The sequence below is a fragment of the Amblyomma mixtum genome, chromosome 3 (genome assembly GCF_055824585.1).
Source record: "Amblyomma mixtum isolate Tamu chromosome 3, ASM5582458v1, whole genome shotgun sequence".
NCBI lineage: Eukaryota > Metazoa > Arthropoda > Arachnida > Ixodida > Ixodidae > Amblyomma > Amblyomma mixtum.
The window spans coordinates 383,774,602-383,787,280 of NC_143014.1; the positions used below are offsets into that span (position 1 = coordinate 383,774,602).

Consider the following 12,679-nt stretch of genomic DNA (forward strand, 5'->3'; position numbering starts at 1 on the left):
AAGTTTAGGAACAAATCAGAGTTCATTAGCAGCGCGCACTAAAGCAAATGGCGACGACCTCGGCTGGGCCATGAAAGATACAGTGCGCTGCGACCACAGGAAAATGAAGAGGGCGATGCTGGCCAGGCAGCTCCCGCTTCTTAATTTTTGTGTGCAGCAACGACGGTGGCTGAGGCAGGTAGTTACCTCTAGCACGAATACTTTCAGTAGCGGCCGGCTTCACATAGTACCACGACCCGTTTAAGAAAGCTACTTACGTGTGTGCGAATGGGCAAGCGTTCCCCGCAAGAAAAATTATCCTGTCCATTCATGTTATTGACTAAACGCTCAGCATGGTGCGCTCTCCATTTCTGCAGCGCAGCCTACCTACTGAGGTTTTATTCCATCAAAGAGTCCATACGAACAGTGCAGATATGGCACTAATTAAATTCCACATGCAGCTCCTATCCCGAACTCTTGTTAGCTTACTAAGATTTTTTATGTCTACCAAGAAAAGCTTAGTAAGTTCGGATTCGGACGCTAGGTAGTTGACCTTCCGAAAAATATCATCTTTATTATGAGGCCATTCATGAATTTCAAGGTTTTACGCCAGCAATACTCTCCGAGGCTATTACGCGTTAGCGTTGAAATTCCCTTTCTGCAGAAAGTTCAGCCTCGGTGTTGAGCGATGAAGCAGGTATCCCACATGTCACCTAGGTCACGTGACCTGTAATAATAATGTTTATTTTGCCACCATGCAGTACATGATGGAAGGGTGCCCATGGTAAAACTTGTCTTCCGACAGCCTGACTACGCCACGGGCATTCGGACTTAACAGTTGAGGGCATACAGTGGTGGCTAACAACATGAGATAATACAATGCGTACGTACAATAGACAATTATACGCCGCTTAGGCACAGTTATACAACAACATATAAAACAAAACAAACGCCAAAAAAAAGCAATACTGGTTGTTACACAGTTCGCAGTGAAGATAAAACAAAAATAAAGCTAGAGCCAACGTCATGGGACATCATGACAACCTGCCCGCCGTGGCAGGTGGGAGCAAAATTATTGACTGGTTGCGCGAGGCTGCTCGGGGAGAGCAATCTGGACAGGAGTGGGAAACTTCCATACACACAATTGTCCAGCAAATGCAGACGCCAGCGCCACTTCCATCCACAGCGTCTGCAGGGACGCCAACTGTAGCGTCGTATCGTCGTCACGAAAGCGGTATCGAGCAGAGAAAGCTTCATCCCCGAGCGGGATTAAAACCACTTCCCGCGAAAAAGAGCAGCTTCGTATCACGGTTCCTCAGACAATTCGGCTACAGCCGCAGTCTTATAACGCAGAAATCATTCACTCTTAAAGCAAGGGCGCATCCCCGCAAGCCATGAATGTAAAGTAGAGGATTACCATGTTTGCTACGTGATACGCAGGGGACCCCAACCGGCTGAAGCCACCAATTAACGCTATAGCGTCATACTATTAAGGCGGTGCTCGTAAGTCTGCCCTCGTGTCTTACCCACCGTCTTATTTTCTCAACTTCAACACTGGCGCGGTCTGCTTCAACCTTCTCGGCCCTCTCCTTGAAGGCTGCAGTCCCAGTTGACCCTTCTTTTACCTCCAATAAATATATATCAGATTGATCGAGCCGGTGTTGAGCAGGTTATTGTACCTTGACGACCATGTTCATGAAAGAATAACTATCTCGTTAATTTCGGCTATCCCGATAAGCTTGCTCCTACTTCTGTCAGAACACTTTTAAGCTGGTCTTCTTTTTTTTGTGCGAGCTAGGAAAATTATTTCTCCCCTCGTAGCTTATAACATGAGATGTTTGGAGCTTCCAATTTTTGAAGCGAAAAGCTTGACTACGAGGGTCGGAGCCGACGTTCGCGTATGCCGTATGCCGCGACCGAGTGGAGTCTCGCGCAGCGTTCGACGCAACCGCGCACTACTGCGCATGTGCGCCGCCTTCTCACCGCCGCTACTACTGCGCGCGCTCCTCTCCTCCCTCCCGTTCGACGTTTCGTTGCAGCCGCGTGTTGCCCGCGTCGCAGCCGGCAACACTCCTCTCCGCATTCCTGCGGGCGGGCAGTTTTAACTGCGCCGATTTCCGTCTCCTCCTCCGCCTCCGTGCAGGCAGTGTGTGGACGGCCGTCAAACCAAGCACAACTGAAGCATCCCGCTTGTGTATGCAGGCTTAACCAGAGCTAAGCCACTGCCTATTTTTTTCCTCTTCCCATCTAAACCGTTAAAAAGTGACTTAGTCATGGCAATTCCGGAGCTAAGATAAGATCAATAATCACTTAATCACATTCGCAGCTTCTGAAAAACAGTTACTCTCCAGAAGCCCCTCGTTACAAAGTAAAAACACATTGGAATATTACCAAGAAGAAATGAATTCACATACACAGCAACTCAGGAAGAAAAGCGGTTAGAAATATGCTGCAGAAGCAAGCACAGGAACGACGATGTGCACAAAATTTTAAAGAAAAAAGCTTACTCGGAAATCGTGCCAACCTGCCAGCCTTGGCGCCGGGATTAAACGCGTTGCCGCTCGTATCACCACCACCGTTGAGCTAATGTCACATATGTACACATTCTTACATACTGCACACTCAAGAAGTGCTGTGTCATGTGTTGCCTCTTAACACTACGCGCTAACAGCGCGGCTGGTTTCCTTCTATAGGAGAGCACATGCAGAGCGTCTTGACACGGCGCGGCTACCGAGCGACGATAAAACAGAATATCAAGCCTGTCTTCTCGATGCATGCAAAGGCTCACTGTTGTTCCACCCCTGGAGGGCGCACTGCTACACACCGAAAGAAATGCCGTAGGGTAGTACGGGATAAGTTCAAGCCGCCTGTATGCCAGCACGATCTCGCGACGCTCTGTCCAAGGCGCTCTATCAAGCTGACGACAACTCGGACGCGGCGATTAAGATTATCCTGATTTGATGGTGTTGATCTCATTTATAATCAATTCTGGTAATTCGCTCATATCCAGACCTGCATCGATGACAGCAAGCATACACAAGTTCTGCAGCGTCGGTGCTAAGTGCAACACGTGCAGGTCCGTCAGCTCCTCTTCTTCCTCAGAAAACACTTCGAGATGATCTTCCTCCACAAGGCTGGGTGGAGGCCCGAAGCCGCCGAAGACCAACACCCTCTCTCCAAGCACACAGCATCCGGGCGAGTACCTCGCAGGCGGGCGTGATCCGCTGGGCGTCAATTTACTCCAGCACGACTTTTCAACGTTATACTTGTGCATATCTGTAAAGTAGGTGTTCAGCACTCCGTTGTAGCCGCCGAAGATATACAGCTGTCTCTCGTACACGAAGGCAGAGTGACAGTCGCGCCCCTCCGGGGCCAAGCCTTGCACTTGTGAGCGCACCCACGTCGCAGTGGTCGTTTCCAGATAATATAAGCAATTGTCGTAACGATCGTGCGGTCGTGAGAATTCTAGGTTGCCACACCAAACGTACATGCGGGTTCCGATGGCTGTCGCCGTGTGGCCGTAGCGCCCGAGGGGGGCCTCTCCGCTGGTCGGGACACGATGCCACTCTAGGGTCTCCGGGTCAAGAAAACATACAAAATTCGATGAACCTCTGTGCAATCCACCAAAAATGTACATCCGGTGACCAAGCACGCACGCCGAGTGGTTAACATCAGCACTCGGTACTTCGCCTCTTACCGCCGGAGGGCTCCACATCATGGCATCGCTATCGAAGCGGTAGAGGCCGGTAACCTCTGGGCTGATGTGCTGTCCGCCCCATATGTAGACGCAGTGGCCGTAGGCTACAACGCTGCGGCCCATGATGTAAAAAATCGGCTCAACTTCGGGAAATGGCCGAGTGTGTATTCTATCCCACCGGTACGAGATAGGGTCGAAGGTGTACACGTCGACGATGTAGCCCGAGATTTCATCACTGTCCGGCCAGCAGATGTCGAAACCGCCGAACAAGTAAACCTTCCCTTCGATGGTGACCGATGTTTCGTTGAAGAGTTCTGGAATGCGGTTCAGCCGCGCCGTCCACATCGTTCGATGGCAACCAGTTCTTGCGAAAAGGATATCGGGCCGCTTTGTTCCTTTCCAGTCAACGGCCACGCAATGAAATCAAACCTGGTGGTCGGCGTGATTCGCTTTTCTTCGTCCTTTGTTTCACAGTGCGAGCTGCTGGTGCGCCGCCTGCCGGAATCACTGCGTGGTCGGTTATGTTCATAGCTGCACGCAAAGAAGAGAGGAAGAAGACGCGCTGCACAGTGGGCGGCGCATGCGCATGCGAGCGCGAGACTTTTCTTCTTTACCTTTACCTTTTTAAAGGAAGGTAAACAGCGCAAAACACAGGACGAAGGAAGAAAACGACACACAAGGCGCTGACTAGCAGCTCAAGTATAATCCGCCCGGAGCGAAATATTTTTGCTTGGAAAGTTGTATCAACCTGCCCGAGCTTCAGCCTGTACCTTTGTTGATGGCACCATTCGATGTGATGACGTCACGCATCAGAAGTAGTTGGCCGATTCACTAATAAGCATCTCGTCTGATTGCATCGCATGCCACATATATTGCAGGCCATGTACACGCTGAAGGCGTGTAGGAGGACGAAAATTTTAGACCTGAGGTGGAGAGTCCCCGAATATCTAGCTCGACGCGCGTAACAGGCCAGAAGAAAATACGAACATCGGAGCTTGGCTTTGTGTGTATATCCTGAGTGTGTATTGAGTGTATATCCTGGTGATTTCGTATTTACTAATTGAATGATCGCTGCGCGGAGCCTATCCCATCTGTCCTCAAGAAGTCAGGCGAGCGCACAGTTCGAGCCTCGAATTCTACTTGCCCTCTGCTCTCGACGTTTGCAGAAACACAAGGAGCAGACGTGTCTGGGCAGATGACACGCCGTCTGCGAAAACACCGCCTTTAAAAAAAAGGCATCAACGATTGCTGTCCACGAGAAAAAAAGGAAACAGCCGGGAAACTGAGCGCTACTGTTTCAGTTTTCGGTCAAGAACAAGTAGAAGCATTAAGCAACCAGGCAGCGGAGAAACGCATGAGAAATCGGTGTCGATACCGATTGCAGCGGGGTGGAATCTGGAAAGGTGTAGCTGCGTTTGTCGCTAAACGTCGATGTTTTGTTTGTGTTTACTACACATGGAAAAATTATTTGTGAAAAGTAATTGATTTACACTACTAATTACTAGCCTGAAATCGCGCGAATGCAAGTAACTGCTGCTTCCAAAAAATAACGTAAATACAATAAATACTTCTTATAAATAATTAATTACTTCAAGATTACTTGTGAAGCTTAATGTAACGTAGAATGTCGGAAAGTTGGGCTAGTCGGATTGAACTATACATCATAGCGGTGAAGAATGAAGACAAGGGAGAAGAGGGCAACACAGGCACTATCTTTCAACTGAAGGTTTACTACCGCGAAAAAGGAAATATATACAAACAGGAATAAAGGAAAAAGAATCAAAGGTATTCTCACACAAGACTATCTAATATTGCAAAATCGCTCTCTTGTAGTGCGATATATGAAATGTGCGCTGCCTCATCCAGGCGAGCTGTAGTGGAGACGCAAAAATGGGTCTGCAAAAAGCTTTGCTAACTTGTAATTCTTCGAACGTATTTCAGGATTTAAACAATCAAATGTGCGTAGCTATGTGTAAATCACATGCTGCTACCAACTTTGTTGCGCACAATAGTAACATTTATTGACCGCATCTTCTGGGCTTATCAGCGTAGCGGTCCCAGTCGTAGGAACAAGGCGTAAAATAGCGATGACGGTGGCCGCGACCTTGCAGCTCCAAACGGTGCCGCCTGGCAAGGCACCTGGTGCGGTACCGTGCCGGAAGCCCGGCATCTATATCCGCGGGGCTCCCCACTTGGCTCCGGGGGCGGCCGGACTTCGCTGATTCTTGCAGGAGGGGAGGCCGTTCGCGGACAGCCACTGTGCGATGAAGATCAGCCGCGACACGACGATGTAGCACGTGGCGGCGATCACCGCCAGGATGGCGAAGATGAGGCACGCCCGCGGCATGCTTGCCGCGTCCCGCCGGACGGAAGGGAATACGCCGTCCGGGGTGGAAGGCCGCGGCGAACGGCGGGGCTCATCTCCACTGCGCTGCGGCACTCGTCGCAGCTCCGTTTCGTCCGCGGACTCGTCCGGCACCCCGTGGTTCGCGGCGTCGGGGATGTTCCGGCCTTCCGCCGAACCACTCCTGTCATTCGCCGTCGGTGATGGCATTCGCACCGGGGTCCCCACTGATAGCATACGGGACATGTGCGTCTTTCCAGGACCACTGAGGGCTTGTTCTCTGGGCGGGGCTGGCGCGGATTGCTCGCGGCATGAGCTGGCGCCGTCCTAATTATGTTGTTGTTGTTGTAGCCTTGACAGATCATTCACTTCCTCCGTCTAATATGAAAGCCGCGTTCTTTCTGTCGCAAGACGTGCACATTGCCAGAACAGATGTTCCGGTGGGAATCCTGCGATGTTTGCACTATTTCTTACTAAGCCAGTGTAGCATAACGCATTATAAAAGGAAGAACACATTTCGCACAATAGTTGACCTTATATTCGGCGTCAGAGAAAACGACAAAGACGAGATGAGTACAGCGAGTATTTTCATATGGGGAAGAAGAAGAAGAGTAGAAGTGAGAAAGAGAAAGTAATTTAATGAAAGTAGAGTAGAAGCGAGGAACACATCACAGCGCGTCTAGGGCATGAAAGAACAAAGGAGATTAAGATGCCTCTATGGGCTTTATTATACGGATTTAGAATTTTGCATCTGCCGCATAGAGAAAAATTTTTTATATTGCAGTAGACTATATCCCTGGAAATTAGGCTTTTTATTTCGAAAGTGCAGCGCTGACTACATTTGCGCGCTATCGGCGAGCAAGCGGAAGTTGGTGGCTGGGCAGGGGGAGGGGCAGCCAGTGGTCCCACGAGGCTCAGTGGATGGGTGGTTAGTTAGGGGGTGCTCACACATTCCCAGACCATGTCGCAGGGAGTCTGGGAGCCCGGGCATAAGCTACAATTTGAAGTTGTGTCGGCGGAGAGGCTGGCCGTCGGTTTTGTGGCGTCGGAAAATTGTCTGTCTGTAGCTGCCGATATAGGAAAGCTTCCTTTCCCGAGAGTGCACGCTGAGGGGAGCAGGGAGGTGAGATACACTGTAGTCGAACGCTTGTATTTCAAAACAATTTTTTTCGCCATCTCATGGTTGTTTTCAATAGCCTGACTCTACCGAAAGCCTTTTCGGTGCCGCGGGTCCCTTCACAATCTTTCTGTGCATGAAAACAATTGTTCAGCACCCCTCTCAGATCAAGCTGAAAATTTCTAAAGCGGGCCAAGCAAAAAGTTGTGTCTCCTGCTCTTGTCGATCCTCCATTTGAGGTGAACTCACCTTCACCTTCGTTGTCACCTCCGCTGCGTCGAAGAAGTCATCAGATACTACAACTCCGAGAGCTGCGTGATCGCTGTCCTCCCAACCTTTCGACCTACTCAGATTGACTAGCGATCAACGTCTACAGTAGCAATCAACGTCTACAGGACCATCGTAGTCGAAGCCGATGAACCGCCGTTTGTCTTCCCGCCAGGCGACCGTTTTTAGGCGTTCATCGTTGTCTCGCCAGACTGAGAATGCATTTGACTTTTGATGTCGGAGATGTATTTCGGAACTGAAAGCACAGGCGTTCCCCTGGTGGCTAGCAAGGATTTTACTCATCATCATGTTTTATACCATTATGGATCAACTCTCAAATGCGACGGGGCACTGTTTGCGTTAACTTATCGCTCCTCCTCTGATAACACCAAGAAATTCATTAAATACATGAGTGGTGTTCTTCAATATATTTCTCCTTTCAAACCTGCCGTTGTATTGGCCAAAATTTTAATATTGACGTATTGGCGTATTGACAAAGGCAAAATGGTCCTATTTCAGGAAATATCTAATTACAAAGCAAACACAGATCGAAATCTTGCATTGCAGGAAGCAAAGCACAAATGTAGCGCATCTCTGAGGTAAGCAGTAAGCAAGTTTAAGCAGCAGCAAACACAGCGGCGGCGACGAGTGCAGAATTTTCGAGAAAAAAAAGATTACTGTGAACTCACATTAAACCTGCAAGATTTGCCTGCACGAATTAAATGGGTTAAAACTTGTATTCTCACCACTTCCGAGAGAATGCGACCCGAAGACTTCCGTTTCATCAGCGCATGAAGTTGGGCTAGTTGGTTTTACATGACTACAATATTACCGCAAAAATGCGTTGTCTCATCTTTTCTTCGCGTCAGCGTTGTGAAAACATTGCTTAACGAGGTATAACTAGCTCACCGAGTATGTGTTAAGCTTGGCCTTGAAAGTGACCTTAGAAAAACCTAGCATAGCTCAGCCCCTGCAGAAATAAAAAAAATATTACCGCGACCGGGTTTCGAATCCGCGGTGGCGCGAACAGATCAGCTTCTCTGGCCACTGCACGAGGGCACTATATGCCATCGTCGTAGGCGATCACGCCTCGTGTTAAATTGCAACACAATCTCGCGCTGTGCATTGCGCAATGTCATCTTGTATTTTCACCTGCGGCGCGAGCAGATACATGAGATTCACCTCGATAATCACTTAACCTAGGTTTATTGTAACAAGGTGTGCCGACCACCCAGCAAAACAAAAGCACGAGTCAACCAGGCTAAGCAAATGATTTCGCACGACTACTCGGTTGGGACAAGTTAGAACTCTACCACATTTTTTCCCTGCATTTTATAGTCATGGGTGTTCATAATGTATATAGAAGGCGCGTGCGCCGTGTCTTCTCACGGGGTGTCGCACACGAGGCACACTCTCCACCAATAGACTGGGGGTCGGGGGCTCGGCTGCCCCCCTCCATACATAGCACAAGCTGAGCGTCCTAATGCTGCGAGGCTACCTGGAGAAGCACAAACGGGACGTCAGGCGTGTCCGCTCGATACACAGAGCACAGAGTCCGCTCGATGCACAGATGCTCACAATTGTTCAATCGCGGGCGTGCACGCAGCCTCACAGCCACACAAGCGTCGTCAGTATTTCCGCCATGAGTTACCACGCGCTCTATAGGTCTCCAGCACCCAGCGACGCGGCTGCACAAAAGCGGTACAGCGAAGGAACAAGGGCGTCATTCCCAGAACCTAACCCTAATCGAGGCCCGCGTAGCTCGTAGAAAGTCCGTGGGGCAGCTGCTTTTCCACGGGTCACACTCGAAAGATGCGGGCTCCAACTCTAAATGCGTGCGCTGGCGATGAAACCGCGCTCTCAATGTGCGAAGCGAGGATCTGGCAGTTAAGAGTTTATCGCGAATCACCGCACGTTGGTCCCCAAGCTCGTACAGGGTGTCGTTATGAGACAGCTGGTGAGCGTGGTGGCGAGTTTGTCATACAGTTGGTTTTCCTCGGCGCCGCGCTGACCCGCCAACAACTGCACGCGAATGACACATCCGTGTTCTGCAAAGCTTTCGATGGTCTCACTGTATACGCACAAAAGCTGCGGACCACGGTTTCGGTTATACAGGCTGCCGAGGGCGGAGCGCTAATCGCACAGCGCGGCGCTCCTAGGTGATAGGGGGCCAATAACTGTCCGCCGCAGAAGCTCAGTTTCTAAGGTGTTTTTCAGAATAAAAAGGCATTATTACCTACCTAAGTAAAGACACTGATAACACTATTGTGGCCACCATCTGGTGGCCACAATAGTGAACACCATCTGGTGGTGGCCACTATTGTGGCCACCACCTCACCACCATCTGTGGCTCCGCTGAAGGCGCACCATTCGTTTGAAGTGCAGGACGAGTCCGCTATCTGTGATGAGCCATAAGAGGTAGCTTTGATCTCGTTTCTAATAGCTACCGGTAATCCGCCTACGTCAAAACCTGCTATCGATGACAGCAAGAAGACGCAAGTTCTGCAGTGTAGGTGCTGAGTGCAACACTTGCAGGTCAGTTATCGCCTTTTCCTCTTCAGAAACATCGATGGGCTCTCTTTTCTCATGGTCTGGGGCATACCCCAAGCCACCAAAAACAAACACCCTTTTCTACCATCACGCTGCAACCGGCCGAGCGCTTAGCAGACGGGCGTAATCCATGTGTTGTCACTTCGATCCAACACGACTTCTCGATATCATACTTATGCGTGTCTGAAAATTAACCGCCCAGCTCTCTTGTGCGGCCACCGAAGATGTACAGCTGTTCGTTGTACACGAAGGTAGTGTGAAGTTTGCGGCCTTTGGGGAGCGCACCTTCCACTCTTCGGCGCACCCACATCAATGTGGTTGTTTCCAGATAATACAAGGAATTATCTTACCGGTCGTTGACCTCTATGTTCAACGCCTGGCCACCACAAGCATACAGGCGGGTTCCGACTGGGGACGCCGTGTGGAAGCAGCGGCTAGTCGGTTCGACTCCACTCTCATGGTCAAGATAATATATACGGTGTGAGGACTCCGGGTCCAAAAAACCAAAGTTGTACATCTGTTGACCCAGCACACAAGCAGAGATGCTCAGTATCGCAACTTGGCCGCACATTTCCGAGCGGCTCCATGTCATAGCGCGGGTACCGAACCAGTATAAGCCGCCCATCTGCGACCTTATGTCCGAAAAGCTACCCCCCATGTAGACGCAGTAGCCGTAGGCGTCAACGTAGTGGACTAAAAAGTTAAGGGGTTCGTCGTCGAGGTGCAACTCTGTCAGTGGCACACGCCCTGTCACCTTAGTTTTTCTAAGGGACACGGGTTTAGTGGACATACTTCGATAATCATTGTGTGTGTGAGAGTGCGTGAGTGTTGAGTATGTTTGATGTCACCTTTTTTTTCTCTTTCTCTCTCTTTCTCTCTCCATTTCACCCTCTTATTCATCCTCATCTGGAGTAGCATGCCGGGCCTATAACCAGGCAGACCTCTCCATTATCCATTAAAGTCTCTCTCCTCCTCTTCCCTGTCGATTCTGATGAATTTTTATGGCTCTTGTGCCATGGCGGCTAAAGAGCGCCATGGCACAAAGTTGCTTTGTCAATTCAAGTTGGTGTCACAGACACATTTTCCAAACATTTCACACCAGCCATTGTGGAAGGCTTGTCGATAATGTATAAGGCGTGCGCAGTGCACCAGAGCGCTCTCGCATCAGTGTAAATAAGCTGTCGGGAAGCTTCAAATACAGTCCAGCATGCTGTAGATTTCCTTTGATATGATCTTAACCTGATTCAGTCACTTATACAAGCTTTAACGAATTCTCTCGGCTCACGTTCACGACATAGATGCCGATCGGATGCTTCCAGATTGAAACTAGAATGTATATAGCGAAAACAGGACCATAACTAGCAGGCTATAAAATCAGTGAACATTTAAAGCAGCGTCAAAGTGAGGGCAGACATGCGGAAATAAGTGATAACTGTTTGGCTTTCTGAAGTCATCGCAAAAGACGCAAGTTGTTTCCGGATAAGAGGTGAAATCGACGCCTACCACCACATATCTCTATCTACCACCTGCTCTTAAATGTATCACCAGCAGGGGCTGGGCGGAAAACTAAAATTGGTCACAAAGCTTCATGCCGAAGTGACGTAAATGCGACTCGCTTGAACAAACCACCAGACTGGAGTTGAATCGATTTCAGTGAATAATTCTTCGATCAGAAAATTTGTTCCCTTTGTTATTTAAGAAAAAGTGGCGGCCCCGGGCGACATGAATATAAAACAAATACTAGCGACTTTTTTGCTTGCGCCAAAATCGAGCACAGAAGGAAGGAGTTCTTTGCGTATAAAAGAAGAGTTTATTACTGCGTCCAGTAGTGGCGCCGAAGTTGCATCATCACCGCACCACAGGACTGGCTTCGCCGAAGGCACTCAGTTTGCTTGAGATGCAGCATCTACGAAGAAGTGATAGCGCAGACCATTTGTTTAATGAAGCTTGGCAAGGGGCGTAGATCCAGCCGTGCATCAATTACTGCAAGTAAGCACAGGTTCTGCAGTGTCGGTGCCAAGTGCACCACGTGGAGATCGGTCAGCCCCCTTCGCTCCTCAGCAACTTGCCCCTCATCCTGGTTGGGTGCCGGCCCAAAGCCGCCGAAGATAAACACTCTTTCACCCATCACTGAGCAGCCATGCCAGTGCCTGGGAGATGGTGGTGAGCCATAGGGCTTCACTTCGGTCCAACGCGACGTCACGGGGTCGTACTTGTGTATATCTGCCAAGTAGGTCTGCAGCGAATCGCTGTACCCTCCGCAAATGTACAGTTCTTCGTTATACACGAAGGTTGAATGACTTCACTGGCACACAGGTGGAACTCCTTGTACCTATGGGCATACCCATGAAGAGTTGGTCGTTTCAAAATAGTATAGGATGAGGGAAACGTCTGCTGGGCTGCCGCCGAAAACATACCTGCGGGTCCCGATGGCAGACGCAGTGTGGCAGGCAGGTAGAACCGGAGCCTCTCCGCTAGTGGGGACACGATGCCACTCTAGGGTATCCAAGTCAAGGACCCGCATATACGGCGAAACATCCCAGTCTCTTAAGATATACTTACGGTGCCTAACAACACAAGCTGTGCTGCCGTAAATCGATGACGGCACCTCACCGGCCACCTCAGGGCGGCTGCATGTCATGGTGCTTGTGTCGAAGCTGTAAAGGACAGTCGGCGATAGCCAGCTGGGCGGGCCGCCCCACAGATACGCGCAGTGGCTGTACGC

The 12,679-nt window shown here is 49.9% G+C and overlaps 1 protein-coding gene and 1 pseudogene across 1 annotated transcript; one reads left to right on the forward strand and one right to left on the reverse strand.

Annotated features, from left to right (window-relative positions):
- Positions 1-2,979: 2,979 nt before the first annotated feature.
- On the reverse strand, positions 2,980-4,021 carry LOC149357061 (uncharacterized). Its single transcript, XM_089576492.1, has 2 exons — positions 3,677-4,021; positions 2,980-2,991 (listed from the first exon to the last, which is right to left on the reverse strand). The coding sequence occupies exons 1-2, from the start codon at positions 4,019-4,021 to the stop codon at positions 2,980-2,982; spliced, it is 357 nt and encodes a 118-aa protein (XP_089432618.1).
- Positions 4,022-5,994: 1,973 nt separating this feature from the next.
- Positions 5,995-12,679, forward strand: part of LOC149357062 (sodium- and chloride-dependent glycine transporter 1-like) — a 56,659-nt pseudogene continuing 49,974 nt past the window's right edge.

What these genes read in the sequence shown, in the direction of transcription:
- LOC149357061 (XM_089576492.1), bottom strand. Translation starts at nt 4,021, where the DNA reads ATGTGGACGGCGCGGCTGAACCGCATTCCAGAACTCTTCAACGAAACA.